This window comes from Neofelis nebulosa, chromosome 4, assembly GCF_028018385.1.
Source record: "Neofelis nebulosa isolate mNeoNeb1 chromosome 4, mNeoNeb1.pri, whole genome shotgun sequence".
Classification (NCBI taxonomy): Eukaryota; Metazoa; Chordata; class Mammalia; order Carnivora; family Felidae; genus Neofelis; species Neofelis nebulosa.
In genome coordinates this window covers 29,620,650-29,639,078 of record NC_080785.1, presented here as the reverse complement: position 1 = coordinate 29,639,078, position 18,429 = coordinate 29,620,650, and the positions used below count along the sequence as shown (strand labels likewise).

At 36.3% G+C, this 18,429-nt stretch overlaps 1 protein-coding gene across 16 annotated transcripts in view; it reads right to left on the bottom strand.

The window, feature by feature from the left end:
• CADPS2 (calcium dependent secretion activator 2) overlaps positions 1–18,429 on the bottom strand; it is a 543,402-nt gene that overhangs the window by 152,038 nt on the left and 372,935 nt on the right. For 9 of the 16 annotated variants that reach the window (XM_058724453.1, XM_058724449.1, XM_058724458.1 and 6 more), the window contains 3 exons: positions 9,637–9,745; positions 8,421–8,630; positions 1,309–1,445 (listed from right to left, as the gene is read on the bottom strand). In XM_058724453.1, the coding sequence (XP_058580436.1) occupies positions 1,309–1,445; positions 8,421–8,630; positions 9,637–9,745 (456 nt within the window). The remainder of the gene's footprint in view (positions 1–1,308; positions 1,446–8,420; positions 8,631–9,636; positions 9,746–18,429) is intronic. The other 7 variants (XM_058724444.1, XM_058724459.1, XM_058724448.1 and 4 more) reach the window with 1 other exon arrangement.

Below are 18,429 nucleotides of genomic sequence, written 5' to 3'. Positions count from 1 at the left end.
ATGTCCACTGTGTGTGTGCTTGTCCCCGGAAAGGCACCATCAGGTCTTGTGATGATTTCACTCTCCATATAACTGTAAAGTTTGGGCTGGATCAGGTTTAAACCATGCACGTAGTGTACTTAATGAATGTACAAATGACTTATCAGGACAGTAAACTGGGATCACAGCAGTAAGTGGTTTTAATTCCTCCTGCCTATTCAAACATGTCCAATGAGCTTGGAGCACATCCTGTCGAAAATCTTACTTTAGGGGCGCCTGGGTGGCTCAGTTGGTTAAGCGGCCGACTTCGGCTCAGGTCATGATCTCTACAGTCCGTGAGTTCGAACCCCGCGTCGGGCTCTGCGCTGACAGCTCAGAGCCTGGAGCCTGTTTCAGATTCTGTGTCTCCCTCTCTCTGACCCTCCCCCATTCATGCTCTGTCTCTCTCTGTCTCAAAAATAAATAAACGTTAAAAAAAAAAAAATTAAAAAAAAAAAAAAAGAAAATCTTACTTTAAAGAGACCGTAGCTTTATTATAGGTAGCAACCATGCCATGTTCAGCAGTCAAAAGACTATGTGGTGATGGAAACAGGCATATTCAGGCTGGACACATTTCAGAGCAATGGCCGCTGACATATATCCTTGGAAAGGCACATGCAATTCCTAGGCTACAGTCTAATGCCCACATTCTGAGGGGTCAAGCATTCCTTCTATATGTAAACGGTACTTTATATGCCAAATTCTGCCTGGTTTCAACACACAGAGAGTAGCAGTTTAGCTACTTGATTTAGTTTTCTTAAGGAATTCAAATTATCTTTGGAAGGTTAAAGGAAACCAAAGCTTTCTTGTTACATGTTGCCCTGTCATATCATTTATCCCACTGTTTCTTTCCCCCGCCACTTAGGTTGTCTTTCTAGAAACGAGAGAAACGAAAGATATCAACATTTGGTGAGACTTTAAACCTTAAAATGTCTCTACAGGTGTTAGTAAATCCTATCCCAGAGGTGTGGTTTTTTTTTTCTTTTTTTTTTTTTTTTGCCTTCATTAAAGCCTTTATTTTCATTCAGCCTTCTCCAGAGGGACTGATAAACCACAAGTCAGTGTCTGTTTGAGTCTATTCTCCTGTCTATTGAGTGGCACAGCAGTGGTCTTCAAGTGTATAATTTTCAAATTGGGAGGCAATCGATTGGAATCCTTTATCCCTAACTCCCAACTACAGTTATTAAAGGGGTCAGGAATAAAATGCCGCTTCATAACAAGTGTTTCTCACTTAAAAAAAAATCTTTCATTCTAACCTACAGGGAACTGGATGGACAGACTTGTACTCACCAAGCAAGAATAGGAATCATTCAGTCTGTGATCCAAAGTCTGCCTCTGGAGTAGTCTAAAAAGGAAGGCGTGGTCAAGCTTGCAAGGATTAGCAGAAATAAACTCATCCATACCATGTTTCTGAAAACGGTCTGCATCTGTAAATCCAGAAAAGCATGTATAACACATTTAGTTTCCTGGCTTACTCATGGGCAAATACAGGTTTTGAACACAAAATGCATGCCTCATGATAACACAGTATTTTCTATTGCAAAAAATAGGATGCCAGGAATCCAGCATATTAACATAAATTGCAATTTTTCTGCAGCCTAGTGAAAAATGATCTGGAAAAATCTGCAGAACATTTGAAATGAGGAAATCCTACTTTCAATCAGAGCCTCTTCTAATAGTCATCACAGAAATAATCTTACTTTCCAATCTTAAGAAAAGTAGGTACATTTTAAGTATGTGTTTAAAGCAGGAATTGACTGGAAAAGAACCCAGGTCTAGTCATAAAAAAATAGCAATGATGGCTAGAAGCTTGCTTTCCAAATGGCAAACTAGGACAGAAATGAACACACAGGCTTCTGCTGGATCACTTCCAGTCTTCTTTTTCTTTTTCTTTTCTTTTTTTTTTTTTTTTTTGAGCCTTTAATGGGACCAACCTTCATGTAGAAATGGCACTGAATGCTCTCAAGCTTCAAGTTTAAGAGATAGGAAAAAGGGAGCATCATGTTTGTGCAAATACGCAGACAAAGCATAACGTCCCAAATGGCACTTCAATCAAAGACCCAAATTTCTTGTTCTTTGCAGATTGCATCTTTCAACGCCTGCAGACCCTGCGGGTTTATCAAAAGGCAAGCTTTTAGGACTGCTTTCATTAATGGTATGTTTTGTCAAAGTCTTCAATGTGAATTATTTACTAAGTAGAGAGAAAAAAAGACACACACCACCCAAAAGGAGTGCTGGGGTGTTACTACATTAGCTCTGTTAGAAATGTAGCGCGCATCAGGCAAGCAATCAGTTATCAGGGTAAAAGTGGACTCTCCTGACAATGGTGGGGCCGAGGCTCCATTGTTCCTTAAAATTCATAGACAGATCTCATTCTGGTCATCACAAGAAGTAGAGTCCTAAATGTAAGCCAAATGTAATTTTTAAAACTTATATGGTACAATCCTAAAATTGTAAAGGAAGGAAGACAAAAGTTTATTGATTAAACGCAATTATAGAGTCAGGCTCATAATAAAACTCAATATTGATCTGTGGACATGATGCTAACATAATCAGTCACATTTAGATATTTAGCCCAGATCATATTGATCCTATGTCAAGTTCAACTTTCAGCCATATTTGTGGATGGAAGAACTATGTAATTCAAGCTGAAGGGTCTTCAGAATCACATTAAAAAAAAAATCTCACATCAGTGCAGATGTGAATGCAGCAAGTTAGCAATGAATGGGTGTTCATCGATGATGTAAGGTATTGGGTTGTGATGCATGGAGAAACTGCCATATGTATTCCCTTGCATTCACTAATTACTTAACTGAAAGATTAAATGCATTACATGTGGTAAATTAGTATTAACTGGATGAACACCAAATGTTATTAAACTGCTCTTCCTGAATTGAGAAATGAGACAATCCAACTTCTCTTGTACTTTATTTGTATGTCTAATAGTCTTTCAAAATAAAGTTACATATACAATAATGCAAAAATAATATCAAATTAGTAGACAGCATATTGAAAAATGCAAGGTACATATATAATAAAACGGTTATTTTGTGTTCTAAATAATCTTAGAATCTTCATTTCTCCATTTGTTTGAGTGAAAAAAATCTTTTAGTAACATCTTTATGAAATTACTAGTTTTATAAAACATGTGAATTTTATTCATTATTTCTTTCAACGGAGAAGGTCATAACAAGAAGTTAAAAATAACACTCACTTAAGGCTTATCTGTTGAGAATAGGATATACAATAAATTTCACAGAAAATCCACAATTCTTTTACACTTCTACAAAATACATACATTACATACATAAATACATACAATACATTGTACATAATTCTCTTTTTGCTTCCACCCTTTATAGAGGTTTATAGAAGCATTTTTTTTTTCATTTTAAAGCAAAGTGTTTACAGTCTTTAAATAAAATCTACAAGGTCCTGAAAAATATGACTTACGGTTCATTTCTGCAATCAAATCGTATTTTTAAAAATGAATTTACTTTACGACGTATTTTCCTCATGAAATGTAACTCTAAACCACACATTTACCTATGTGTTAAGCCCTTCTGAATCACACACATGAATGAAAAATTACTTTGCCAACAATTGGTTTTCGTGATAAAAATATTCCTAATAGCAGTTTAAGTCACAAAAATGGACTCCATATCAACAGTGATAAAATACGCAGGCCAACAAAATTCTATTAAAGAAAGAAACCCCACAGTCTCGCTGGGGTTATATTTCCATGAAAGTGAAATGTATTCTCAGGGATTGCCCCATCTTCAAAATACAGGCTGCAAAGACCAAGCTGTTCTACTTTCTTTTTATACCTTATAAGCACAATTTGAAATACTTCATGCAAATATATTTCACCATGCACCACTGATTCATTAGTTTCTATGAATTCATGAAGAAATAAATTTTGAAAAAGCAACAGTTTTGATCTCTGTGTGAGAAATATTTCACTTTAAAACACCCGCTCATGAACCAAAGTACAATAGGAAAACTATTGTTGAAATACTATCTAGTTTCTTATTTCTGTACAAGAATATTTTCATGTAGTTTCCTCTTGGCGTAACATATCTACATTTACTCTTAGAAAATGCAGAGATATCATCTGGATATCAATTACATACCAAATGCAAAGCTTGAAGACCGGCTTTAAAACTGGGTTATACTCGATTATCTTCAATTAATGTTTATTATAACACAAAATTATGGTGACTAGTTTTAAATGAAAAATTATTCATGGCACTAATCAAACGTTCACCGATAAGGACAAATTTCAGTTCAGTTTGTCTTCTGAAACTGAAAAGTTTGTCTTTCTGTAAGAAAATTATCAAAAGAAACCGACGAGATTTGAGCTTGAACAACGCACTGCAAAACTGTCAAATTGTGATGATTAACCTATGGACTAACTACAGATGTGGGACATGGTAATTGAGGATACTGGTGGAGAGTTTCTATGGTAACAGTTGGCTATATGCGCCAGCGTCTTTAGGTGGTACTGTCACCAGGTGCGGTAAAAGTGGATGGAATAAAACCCAAATTGAGAAAGATTATTATTTGCTATAGATTTATGGAATTATAGAGGCTTATTCAAACGGAACCTGAAAATTTAAATTTGTCATTAGGGTAACAGCTGTTGGAAGTCCAGGGAAAGGAATGAGTAGGCTGACAGTACCAATTTAAACAGTTAACACTGACTTGAAAACAGCTAGCCTAGGAAACGACGCAAGGACTATTAGCAGGCTGGTAGGCCCCCCTGTGGTGTGTGGGAGGGGGCTCTTCGGTAGACACTGACCACAGCCGGCCCCTGTGTGCTCAAGAATGCAAACATGAGGATAGGCATCTGAAGTCAGGATGTGAGGGGGAAAAAAGTTAACTGAAGGGGCACCTGGGTGGCTCAGTTGGTTAAGCGTCTGACTTCACCTCAGGTCATGATCTCACAGTTTGTGAGTTCAAGCCCCGCGTCAGGCTCTGTGCCTGGAGCCCACTTAGAGTTCTGTGTCTCTCCTTCTCTCTCTGCCCCTCCCCTGCCCCTGCTCACACTGTGTCTTTCTCAAAAATAAACATTTAAAAAAATTTTTTTTAAAAATCAACTGAAATGTTTCTTCTTTTGCAACTAATTCTAAGGATGGTGTGTGTGTGTTCGTGTGCGTGCACGCATGTACGCTCACTGCTCTTGGTGTTGAGAGAAATTAGAATATAAAACGGGAGAAAAGGATGTGAGGGAGGGGCAAATGTGACACTGCAGGGGAAGAGGCGGGCATCCCTTAGCATTCTGAGAACACTCTGGTGTTCAGACCTGGGACTCAGGTACCAAAAGGACTATGAAAAAGGTGTTGCTACCTAAGAGTGCATCTCCTCCTCTGCAAAATCCTGAACTGAACTAAGCAGCATATGAATCTTTTCAAATACAATAACTTGATTTAAGACTGTCCTATGGTTAAGAGCTTGCTGGTAGCTGCATTTGCTGATACCCACATCTGATTATACTTTCCTTTTAGGTCAAATTCTCAATGAGCTTGAAAATTCACATGAAGTTAAACATGGGACAGATAAGGACCACTTGTCTTTTTATAGCACCCACGTAGCCACTAACAGGAAGTTCCAGGTTACAAAATTTTATGTAGATCTTGGTTAATATTTTTTGTTTTATGTACACATGTATTATGCTGAACACCAAAGAGAAATGTTGATACGTATATTAATTAGGAGTTTGTTCACACCTCTATTATCGATCCAAATAATTTCTTAGCTTGTTTTTGTTAAATTGATTAAAACCGGATGTATGAATTTACACATCTTGCTTTCTGCAACGAATAACAAATAAGGAGTATTTTCACAAGACAATTTTAATCAACACATACAGACTAGAATCACAGGCAAGGTATTATTTGAAATAGTATATTATAATATATATAATATATTCAATGTAAGATAAAACATACCTATGAAGTGTGAAATTCAACTTACTAGATTAATCAAGAAAATAAGCTCATAAAATTAAATGTAAGCTTATATTCCAATTTAAGATTTTTTTTAATCTGGCTTAAAATAAAAAGGTAAATTTTCTGTTCTTTTTTGACATTATTGAAAATGAACTGTGTTGTACTGTATTGTGTTACATACATATTGTATTGGATTATATACATGAGAGAAAAATGAAAAACAGTTGCTTTGCATAGAAAAGGACAGTTTAATCAAAGACTGCCTGTCAGTCTGGCAGAAGGCAATATACTACTATCTGAAGCAGAGAAACTGGATATCAAGCCGACTCTCTATCTGTTCAGTTTACTCTATTTTCTTAAAATTTCTAAATATCCTGAAAGCTAAAGAAACAGGGAAGTTGAAAAGACTCACTTACTAGAAAAATCTATAAATACATACCTTTATTTATATCCTAAAATAAGGTTATCTTCAAATAAGTTAGACTTTATAAATTTATTATTTTTTTCTGACTATCTTCTAAACATTAAAAAATGTTTAGTTCTAAAAAAGGTTTAAGTTATAAATACTTCAAAGATAATTCAGGAAATAGAGGAAATGGACTAGCAACTAGTCCCTTTAATTAAACTAATATACTGTGAATAATTTATTCTATTTATAAAACTGTGTTTAACATAGTGAAATACCATACACACAATTTAGTATTTTTCCACGTAACATTACTGAGTAGTGTTTTGCAGGCTGTTGTAATACCTTTGCAGCCATGACCTTTACGCCCATATGAATGGTAGATATTAGGTTGTTTCTACTTCTCTGTTGTGGCAAAAATATATGTTTTTGTTTCATAAATGACAAAGTTAATCTAAATATTCTGGGTTTGCCTAGAAAGTAGGAGCCTGGCATTGTGAATAAGACCATGATATTCCTTCAACAATCACATTATTACAAAAATTTTAATACAGTGAAGCAAAAAGAAAATCATGAAAACACTCACCTTTACCAGCTATAGGTCAGCAAAGGAGTGAAAAAGCATAGTTAAATAGATTAGGAGAATATTTATTTCTATAACTAGTCACACTTTATTTTCATGTTATCTTCTTAGTTTCTATTAAAGACTCTAAAAGTTGTTCTTCCAAGAGATGACCAAAAAAGAAGAAAAAGGAATGTTATGGAAGTCATGGAATGAAGAAGAAAGTTAAATGGTTTCTCTGATAGAGGTCAAGATCAGTATTCTTTTTTTAGTTTTTTAAAAAATAATTCATTGTCCTGTTAGCTAACATAAAGTGTATGTTATATATACGGTGTATATACATATGTATATTTACATAGATATATATTTATGTTATATATATGTTATATATACAGTGTGTGTGTGTGTATATATATATATATATATATACACACACACACACACACACACAGTGGTGTGTGTATATATATGTGCCCGTGTATATATACTATATGTATATGCATATATATATATATATATATATATATATATTTATGTGTGTATATATACTATACATATGGTATAACACAAAGGTAATTGGAGTTGAGCTCATATGCCATCTTTAATTATTTGGCCTTATGTACCGTTAAGATGCCTAGATGTGATACTGAAGGGGGCTCAAAAAGAAAAGAGAGTAGTTATTTGATGTGGAGAACAAAATAATGCACGTCAAGATGTTACTCTCCTGGAGAAGAACCTTAACAGTAAAGGGTGTTGAATGAAAAGTCAAAATTCGAATTTAAAGTCATACCAAAAAAAGTCTTATTACAGAAGAGACCAGAGAAGTTTTGCAAGTGTAACAAATTAGAATATCTGGGTTTAATGATTATTAAAGCTGTGTTTGAAACGTTTCTGTAATTATTACATCATTCGTTATTAATCACTTGTAGATTCAAATGAAGAATAAAATTCTTGATTTAAATTAGCATAAAAAGGATGACATGAATACTAAGGTATTTAGATAAAGAAAGTTGGCTTGATGACTCATTCTTTTTTGTCAATCTACAACAGAAAATAGCCCTCTTATTCTTCTGAGTTAAGAACAACCCTAGAAAGTGACGGTTCATGATTTTGGTATTCTGGAGTCCTATCAATGCCCATTTAATTTTGCAATACTTTTTCCATTTTTGTAAAACACATAAAAAAAGTTACAATTATAAGTATTAAAATAAATTTTCTTTTAGAAGTTTGAGAGAATTTTCTTATATGCCCTTGAGATGCCCAAATGTACCCCAATGCTTGGCAAATTTGTAACTGAAAACCCAGGCACCATTTATTTCAGATCCGTATGAAAAATTAGAGAGCTGATTCTATGACTAATACAAACTATTTTTATTCAATTAGGAATTTGTTAATGATGTAAACTATGATACTGAACAAATTTGCCTCAGGCAATTTTATATATTATTAAGGTTATTAATTGATAATGAAATTATGTTTTAACAAAACTTACAAAGCTGAGCATCCGCATGGAGAGTCCCTCCTTTAGGATTCAGTTTCTGGGTTTGAATCGCAGGAATGGGTTTATATGATTGACCTGTGGCCCTATACATGGCCTGAACCCATAATATTCTATCCTGTTCATCATCACTGGCAAATATCACCGTGTCTCCTTCTTTAACCGCATTAAAGAACATCTGTCCACCCTGAAGGCCTGTGGAGGAAGAAAGACATCATTAAAAAAACTTACGTAGTTGGCAGAGTTTTAAGCTCATTCGCTAAATGGTCTCATAGAAAAGAATGAATTTGATATCAATAGCTCGATGCTACTAAGAAAAGTTTAAATTTCCGTACTACTTTAAAAATTAAAAATAGCCTAGGGAAACAAATAGTTCATGGCACAGTAACATTATGCAAGCCATATAAACCTACTCCATAGAAATATATAGTGTAGTTTGAAAGCTCAGGCCAGAGAAGAAAGTCTTCTCTTGGCACATTTCTAATGCCAGATGCAGGAGAAATATACGGTAATTTTAGCAGAAAAGGCAAAAATGATGCTTTTATCTGTATGGCATCTTATCCTCCACAAAATTCTTTCACAGAGGTGAAATTTTTCATTTTTCACTGACCAATTAGTGAACATGATCACAGATTCCTACTTTTCATCTCTCTATGTGAAATTTTTAATCTCTGCATTTATTAAATCTATGTATTCCTTAATATTGCTTTATTAATTTCATTCATGGCCACATATTCATTAATTCATTCTCTTACCAATTTTAGACACCAAATGTCTAGTACATACCTAGCATTAATATGGAGGTAAGGAGAGAAGTATAAGAATGTGCTATTGGGGAAAAAATCGATAGACTACATAAAAGTTCATTGATCATTTCTTTCCCTATTTGTCTCTTGTAACTTTTTGCCTTCCACTAAAGAAGTTTATGTAAGCATTGCTGATATTGCTCACAGAATTTTTCCAATTATTGTAACTTTCACTATTGCATCCTTGTCCTAAAGATGACAGAAATGATGAGTTTAGCCTAAAGCTAAGTAGTCCGCAGAAAGATAGAAGTCGAATCTCATGAAGTCTTGTCCAGGTATCTTAGTGAAATATGCACCCTATTCATTCAACGGAGCTTGAAACGTAGAACAGAGACAGAAGAGTTATGAGAATTTCATGAATACATGGCAGAGAAAGAGATTCGGCTTAGAATTACCTGGGTGGGGATCTGTATAATCCACAGTGTATCCTTCAAGCTGCATTAGTTCTTGTGGTTCAGACTTTTTTTCTCTGTAACTGCACATAGCGAAGGTATACTGGCTAACCTGCACAAGAGAAGGTTTGCAGATTGCTAGCATTAAATCTCTTTTATTTTTTAATCAGAGGATTCTTTGCCAAATTTTAAAAATTCAATAGGTGTTAGCATTTTTCAAAACCTAACTCAGAAATGAAAGCACCTTTCTTCTGCCAGCTTGCAGTTAGGCCCTTCCATGCCTACGATAACATTTCCCAAGCCGATGATCTGCTGGCCAAGATTCTATGAGACATTAATAGAAGCATCATAAGAAAGTATTCATGTTAAAAATAAGTTTGAGAATCACTGGGTTAAATAAAGATAAACAGGCTTCTTCTACTGAATGTTTTGTTATGGCCTTTAGTAGGCTAACATACTTTGTGAATCTCTAAGAGTAAGATATAACAGAAGCATTCTCAAACGTGTATGATCATGGAACTACACTTTAAAATGTACTTATTTCCAGACTTAAAAAAAAAAAAAAAAGATTTCAGGGGTGCCTGGGTGGCTCAGTTGGTTACGCATCTGAATTCGGCTCAGGTCATGATCATCTCATGGTTTGTGAGCTGGAGCCCTGCGTCGCGCTCTCAGCTGTCAGCAGAGCCTGCTTCCAATCTTCTCTCCCCTTTTTTCTCTGCCCCTCACCTGCTTGTATGTGCACACAGACGTGTGCTGTCTCTCAAAACAAACAAACAAACAAACAAATAAATAAACAAATAAAAAGATATCAATAAAAATCGGGAATTTACTGGCCCACATAAGTAAACCCACAGGAAGGTCCAGGGTGGAATGAGTTTTTTGGCAGCCAGAGACTCAACACTGCCAAGATCACTCTGTGTCTCCATTCTACTTCTCTTTTGAAACTGGCTTCATTTTCTTGTGCTGTGGTCTCAGTGACCTAGAACCACAGTGGCCAATAGCTCCTCAGTCACCTCCCTGACTGTCTCACCTGGAGTCTTAAGGCCATATTTGGACCAATCACTAAGGCTAAGGGGTAAAACTGACATTAGTCCAGTATGGGTCAAGAGCTTACATCTGTGGCAAAGAATGTCAAATGCTCCAATAGGTGGGCTCTGAGATGTTCCCCCCAAATAGAGAGGGGAAGTGCTGTTCCCAGCAGGAGAAAAGAATGTTTGGTGGATTAACACTTAAACTGCAAAATATCGGAGAACACAGGATTCCATGGAAAACAGTTTGGGTAATGTAAATTATGCCCCCTTTCCACTTATAAACATAAATTAAAGTAAGAAGACACAAAAAATACCTTTCAATACACAAAAACTAAAGAGGGCTCGAGAGCTAATTATGGAAAAAAGTTACACAGACTATGCTAAAGTTAAGAAATTCTCCTTATTAAAGGACACCACAAAGAAAGTAAAAAGGAGGGGCACTTGGGTGGCTCAGTTGGTTAAGCGTCTGCCTTCAGCTCAGGTCATGATCTCGCGATTTGTGAGTTGGAGCCCTGCATCAGGCTCTGTTGCTGACAGCTCAGAGCCTGGAGCCTGCTTTGGATTCTGTGTCTCTGGCTGTCTCTGCCCTTCCCCCGCTTGTGCTCTGTCTCTATCAAAAATAAATAAAATGTAAAAAAAAAAAAAAAAAAAAAAAGGAAGTAAAAAGGCAAAGCCATAAACTAAGATGTATGCAAAACATGTATTCAGCAAAGAACTGCTACCTAACAATACGGGCTGACAGAGAAGAGCAACAACTGAGCGTCACTAGGGAAGAGGCAATTGAGCTTCAAGACTGTAGCATCACCTCCTGAGTTTCCAGCCTGCTGGAAACTTCCTAGTAGGTAAGCCTCACTGTTTATTACTCAATCCCTTTGATCCAGCAAATCTTAGAACTTATTCTGAGTAAACAATTGGAAAATATTCAAAGATGCACGTGTGGTATGTTCACTGCAGTACTGAATGTAAGCAAAAACTGGAAAAACCAATAGCGGTTTGGTTAAATACACTACAACATGATCACACAGTACAATGCTATTCAGCCTTCAAAGCGCTTACGACAGATTTTTTTTTTCCAAGACATATCTCTATTTCTAAGATATAACATAAAAAGCAGGTGGAAAAACAAAAATGTAGAGTATACTTTTTTGGATAAACGCTGTACATACATATGAACAGGATACAGATGAAAATATTTATACTAATTACTGAAAAGTGCTATTATGGGGGTGCCTGGGTTACTCAGTCAGTTAAGCCTGATCTTAGCTCAGGTCCTGAAGCTCCACATTGGGCTCTGAGCTGGGTGTGAAGCCTACTTAAAAAAACAAAAAAACATATGTGTGTGTGTATGTGTATACACATACACACACACATATGTACATATAAATGTACATATACACCCACACATATATATTTAAAGGTTTTTGTCTGGATACAGTTAATGTATATATGTATGTGTGTGTGTGTGTGTGTGTGTGTGTGTGTATTCAAACCGATTTTTCTCTTTCCACAAAGGTAATTATCATGCTGGATTTTGTGTTTATTATTCCCATGCATATTTTTACAACTTTTATTACATAAATTTTTAGGTTCTTAGACCCAGTTCCAACCTGGTTTATACATAGGCAGGGTGGTTTCCACACCAATAACAAGCAATGCTCTGGATACCAGTTGGGTATCCTATAATATTCTCAATTGTAACACTATACCAACACAGCACATAGAACTCAAATTCCATAGGTTAAGGGTGCAGTCCTACAAGACTGCCCCACCCCCACTCCCCCTCAGATGCCAGTCATAAACCCAGACTGTAACCTACAGATGGGAGGTTCTTAGCACTCTCTCCTTGTACTCCATTTTTTAAGTTTATTTATTTGCACGTGGAGGGGGGGCACGGGGAAGGGAAGGGGGGTGCAGAGATAGAGGAAGAGAGAGAATCCTGAGCAGGTCCCATGCTGTCAGCACAGAGTCCAACTGCAGGAGCTCCAACTCACAAACCATGAGATCATGGCCAGAGTTTAAATCAAGAGTCAGAAGCTTAACCGACTGAGCCACCCAGATGCCCCTCTCTCCTTGTGCTTCAGACACTAGTCCAAATTATTACCTGTATTTCTGACTGGCTACAGATCAGGGTTTCCCACAACCTCCTAAGTCTTCCATCTGTTCACCAACCTGAAAAGCTCTCTCAACCCCCTTATTTTGCTTTTTTTACAGAGGCTTCATTATAGAGGCTTGCTTGATTGATTAAATCACTGGCCATTGGCAATTTATCCAGCCTCTAGCCTGCCTCCTCCCTGAGGTCTGGGAGGATGTGAGGGGTAGGTGGAAGTGAAAGTTCCAGTTCTAATCACACTGTTGATTCTCTAGGCAAACAGCCCCCATGCTTAGGTGGGCTCGAAAATCATCTCATTAACGTAAGACAGCTTTACCACTCAGTAGAAAAGTACAAGGATTCTATGCTAGAATGGGGATAAAGACCAAGTGTGTATTTATCACAAATCACAATTGCCACATAAGTAAACTGAGAAAATCAAGTACTTCTTCACACATTTTAACACTTTGTATGAATAAATCATGTATCTTTCTTCTGCAACTTTTCCCCCCAAAAGTTCAACATGATGTTTAGCCATCTTGATACCTACTCTGTTATCTGAACTGCCACACTCCACCTAATGTCTTAATGATGGCCTTCAGTATCTTCCACTTGTTGCCATTAAAAATAGCGCCACAACGGTCATTCTCGCACACATGTGTTAGAGCTGCCTAAAGGGCTACATCAGGGAAGGGAATTGCTAGACTGTCGGGCATGTGTATCTACATCCTCACTAGACATTGCAAAACTACTTTCTAGTGCATACATACACCAAGGGTCCAGGAGAGCTCCTGGTACTACATATCTTTGCCTAACTTGGTGTTTGAGTCTTTAACATTTTACCAACTTTGACGAACGGTACGTGGTGTGCCTCTATTCTCTGAATTTCTCTGAATTCTCATTACTAATACAGCTGAACATTTGCTATTTTTATTAGCCACTTGGGATTTCTTTTCTGTGGGTTACTTTACTAAACAAGTTTGCTCATTTCCTAATGTTATCAGTCATTCAAATCCTTTTCCCATAATCTGTTTTGCAAGAGATTTATTTACCTTTTTGAGCACCTGCAAGGAGTATCTTTGCATTTAGTTACTCCTCCCTATTCTTTGTTTTCTATTTCTTAATTTCTGCTATCTTTATTATTTCTCCCTTCTTTTGGGGGGGGGCTTATTCTTTTATGAATGTTTTCATTCATCTACTTAGCTTACTCATTTTCAGTTGTTATTATATAGTTTCGAGAAGCCTAAATGCATATATATCTAGGTTTATTCTAAGTTTACCTTAGCTTAATCTCACAAGTTATCATACAGCATTTTCCTTAGTTCAGTTCTAAATATTTCTCATTTCATTAGTTCTTTTTTATACATGAACTATTTACAAGTGTGCTTTCATATGTGGATGTGTGGTTACATTTTTCTTACTGAGTTTTAAAGTAATTCCATTGTGACCAGAATGATTCAGAATTTAGGTATTTTTTGAAACCTGCTCTGTTGCCTAGGGCATGACCAGTTTTTTAAAAGAAGGCACGCACCATCACTGGGTTCAATTTCCTTCCTTAGTAAAAACTTTTTGAGTCAGTTTTTATTTTAAAAATGTCTTCAATTCTACCCTATGTTTTTTTTTTAAATTTTTTTAACGTTTATTTATTTTTGAGACAGAGAGAGACAGAGCATGAATGGGGGAGGGTCAGAGAGAGGGAGACACAGAATCCGAAATAGGCTCCAGGCTCTGAGCTGTCAGCACAGGGCCCGACGCGGGGCTCGAACTCACGGACCGCGAGATCATGACCTGAGCCGAAGTCGGACGCTTAACTGAGCCACCCAGGAGCCCCTACCCTATGAATGTTTAGTTGGTTATATAATATTCTAGGCTAGTAATCTTTCAGCACTTTGAAGATATTCCATCATCAGAAACCTTACATAATCCATATTGAAAAGTTTGATGAGAGTCTGACTGTGGTCCCCTTGCACTGAATTTGCCTTTTCTAATTTCTCCTAAATGTACTTTTTATCTTTGTTATCATGTGTTTTAATTAAAAATTTTCTTTTAAAAGCAAACTCTACCCTCGATGGGCTCCAACTCACGACCCGGAGATCAAGGGGCCTCAAACTCATGACCCTGCATGCTCTACCAATGGAGCCAGCCAGTCCTGTTATCCTATAGTTTTACTGTGAAATTTTAGGGAGTTTTAATGTTTATCTTGGTTAATATTTGTAGTATTTCTTGTATCTGATAATTTGTGACTTTTATCAAATTTTAATCTCGTTCATTATCTTTTCAAATGTTGACTCTATCTCATTTGCCCTTTACCCTTTCTTCAAATTCTATCACAAGTATCTTGGAACTGTAGATTGTTTCCTACCTTTTAACCTCTGCATACTTTATGCTTCTTCATTTCTCTATGCTGAGTAATTTCTTAAGAATATTCTATCATTGGGGCGCCTGGGTGGCGCAGTCGGTTAAGCGTCCGACTTCAGCCAGGTCACGATCTCGCGGTCCGTGAGTTCGAGCCCTGCGTCGGGCTCTGTGCTGATGGCCCGGAGCCTGTTCCCGATTCTGTGTCTCCCTCTCTCTCTGCCCCTCCCCCGTTCATGCTCTCTCTCTGTCCCAAAAATAAATAAAAAACGTTGAAAAAAAAATTAAAAAAAAAAGAATATTCTATCATTAATTACATCACTAATTTTCTCTCTAGATGTGTCTAACCTGCTGTTTAACCTGTCCAATAAAGATAGAATTTCAATGACTGTTTAAAATTTTTACTAGTTCCACATAGTCCTATTTCCAAACCTGCTTGTTCATTTTTCATAGTGTGTTTTCTTTTCTTATAGTTTTGAATCAGTTTATAAATTTCATCACCCTAAGTTTAATTATTTTGTAGTTTATACATATGATAGTTATTACTAAAATTCTTGGGTGTATAAATAAGTGGTTTATTGTTTTGTGATTTTAAATTATGAGCTCATATCCAACACCATTTTATCTGTGGATATTTTATAAAACCTACTTTAAAGGTTCATCTCTCCAAAAAGTTTTTTAAAAATGTCAGATGCCTCAGATATATCACCAATCCATAAGTACTTTTTATTTCTTAACTTGAGCATTTCTCCCTTAAATTTGTATAAAATAAATTAGAACTTCAACATTCTCTGAGTACAGGCTAATAGTTATAAATTCTCAGGAATCATTTTTACTCCATATTTAGAGCCAAATATAAATTTACTAGCCTGGGGGCAGTTTTTTTTTTTCTAGTCCACATTTCACAATGATCTAGATCTTTTAAGTTCTTTATGAGAAGATCCCTTATCCAAATTCCCTGAGTATGCCTCAGGGAATGTATTCTTTGTGTGAACAGTAAAATCCCTACAAACCAACATCAACACCCTTGTGTGTCCAGCCCCAATACAGCTACAAAGTCAACTCACAAGCTTCACTCTTTGGTCCCTGGGGTTTTCCTTTCTTCTTGCAGTTCAGATATGCATGTAAAAAAGATGTGTATTATACCTTACCCAGCATTTCTAGGTGTTTTCCATAAAAGAATTCTTAGCATTACATTGAAGAGTAGCCAAGACCCCAATTCAAATGCTTTTGCTAATCCTTCAATTCTAATTTTTTACAGAGATTCTGAATAATAGGTCTAGCTTTCATATATATGAGAAAAACTATTATATTCACCACATTCCAGGAAAAGAAGTTTGTTGATGGGGTTTGTATGTAAAATCAAAATATGTTCAAATTTATAAAGGGAGACTGATAAGACCAGTGACAGACCTATCTACTGAAACTTGGCAGGCCAGAAAGGAATGGCAGGAAATCTTCAATGTGATGAACAGAAAAACCATGCAGCCGAGAATCCTTTATCCAACAAGTCAGTCATTCAGAATAGGAGAGATAAAGGTCTTCCCAAACAAAAACTGAAGGAATTCATCACCACTAAACCAGCCCTACAAGAGATCCTAAGGGGATTCTGTGAGTGAAATGTTGCAAGACCACAAAGTACCAGAGACATCACTACAGGCATGAAACCTACAGACATCACAATGAATCTAAACCCATATCTTTCTACAATAACACTGAATGTAAATGGACTAAATTCTCCAACCAAAAGACACAGGGTATCAGAACGGATAAAAAAACAAGACCCATCTATTTGCTGTCTACAAGTGACTCATTTTAGACCTGAGGACACTTTCAGATTGAAAGTGAGGGGATGGAGAACTAACTACCATGCTACTAGAAGTCAAAAGAAAGCTGGAGTAGCCATACTTATATCAGACAAACTAGACTTTAAATTAAAGGCTGTAACAAGAGATGAAGAATGGCATTATATAATAAATGTCTATGCGCCGAATACGGGAGCTCTGAAATATATAAAACAATCGCAAACATAAGCAACCTTACTGATAAGAATGTGGTAATTGCAGGGGACTTTAATACCCCACTTACAACAATGGATAGATCATCTAGACACACAGTCAATAAAGAAACAAGGGCCCTGAATGATACATTGGATCAGATGGACTTGACAGATATATTTAGAACTCTGCATCCCAAAGCAACAGAATATACTTTCTTCTCGAGTGCACATGGAACATTCTCCAAGATAGATCACATACTGGGTCACAAAACAACCCTTCATAAGTATACAAGAATTGAGATCATACCATGCACACTTTCAGACCCATAATGCTATGAAGCTTGAAATCAACCACAGGAAAAAGTCTGGAAAACCTCCAAAAGCATGGAGGTTAAAGAATACCTTACTAAAGAATGAATGGGTCAACCAGGCAATTAGAGAAGAAATTTAAAAATATATGGAAACAAACGAAAATGAAAATACAACAATCCAAATGTTTTGGGACGCAGCGAAGGCAGTCCTGAGAGGAAAATACATTGCAATCCAGGCCTATCTCAAGAAACAAGAAAAATCCCAGATACAAAATCTAACAGCACACCTAAAGGAAACAGAAGCAGAACAGCAAAGACACCCCAAACCCAGCAGAAGAGAAATAATGAAGATCAGAGCAGAAATAAACAAAATAGAATCTAAAAAAACTGTAGAGCAGATCAATGAAACCAAGAGTTGGGTTTTTGAAAAAATAAACAAAATTGATAAACCTCTAGCCAGGCTTCTCAAAAAGAAAAGGGAGATGAATCAAATAAAATTATGAATGAAAATGGAATTATTACAATCAATCCCTCAGAAATACAAGCAATTATCAGGGAATACTATGAAAAATTATATGCCAACAAGCTGGACAACCTGGAAGAAATGGACAAATTCCTAAGCACCCACACACTTTCAAAACTCAAACAGGAAGAAATAGGAAACTTGAACAGACCCATAACCAGTGAAGAAATTGAATCAGTCATCAAAAATCTCCCAACAAATAAGAGTCCAGGACCAGATGGCTTCCCAAGGGAGTTCTACCAGACGTTTAAAGCAGAGATAATACCTATCTTTCTCAAGCTATTCCAAAAAATAGAAAGGGAAGGAAAACTTCCAGATTCATTCTATGAAGCCAGCATTACTTTGATTCCTAAACCAGACAGAGACCCAGCAAAAAAAGAGAACTACAGGCCAATATCCCTGATGAATATGGATGCAAAAATTCTCAATAAGATACTAGCAAATCAAATTCAAAAGCATATAATAAGAAATATTCACCATGATCAAGT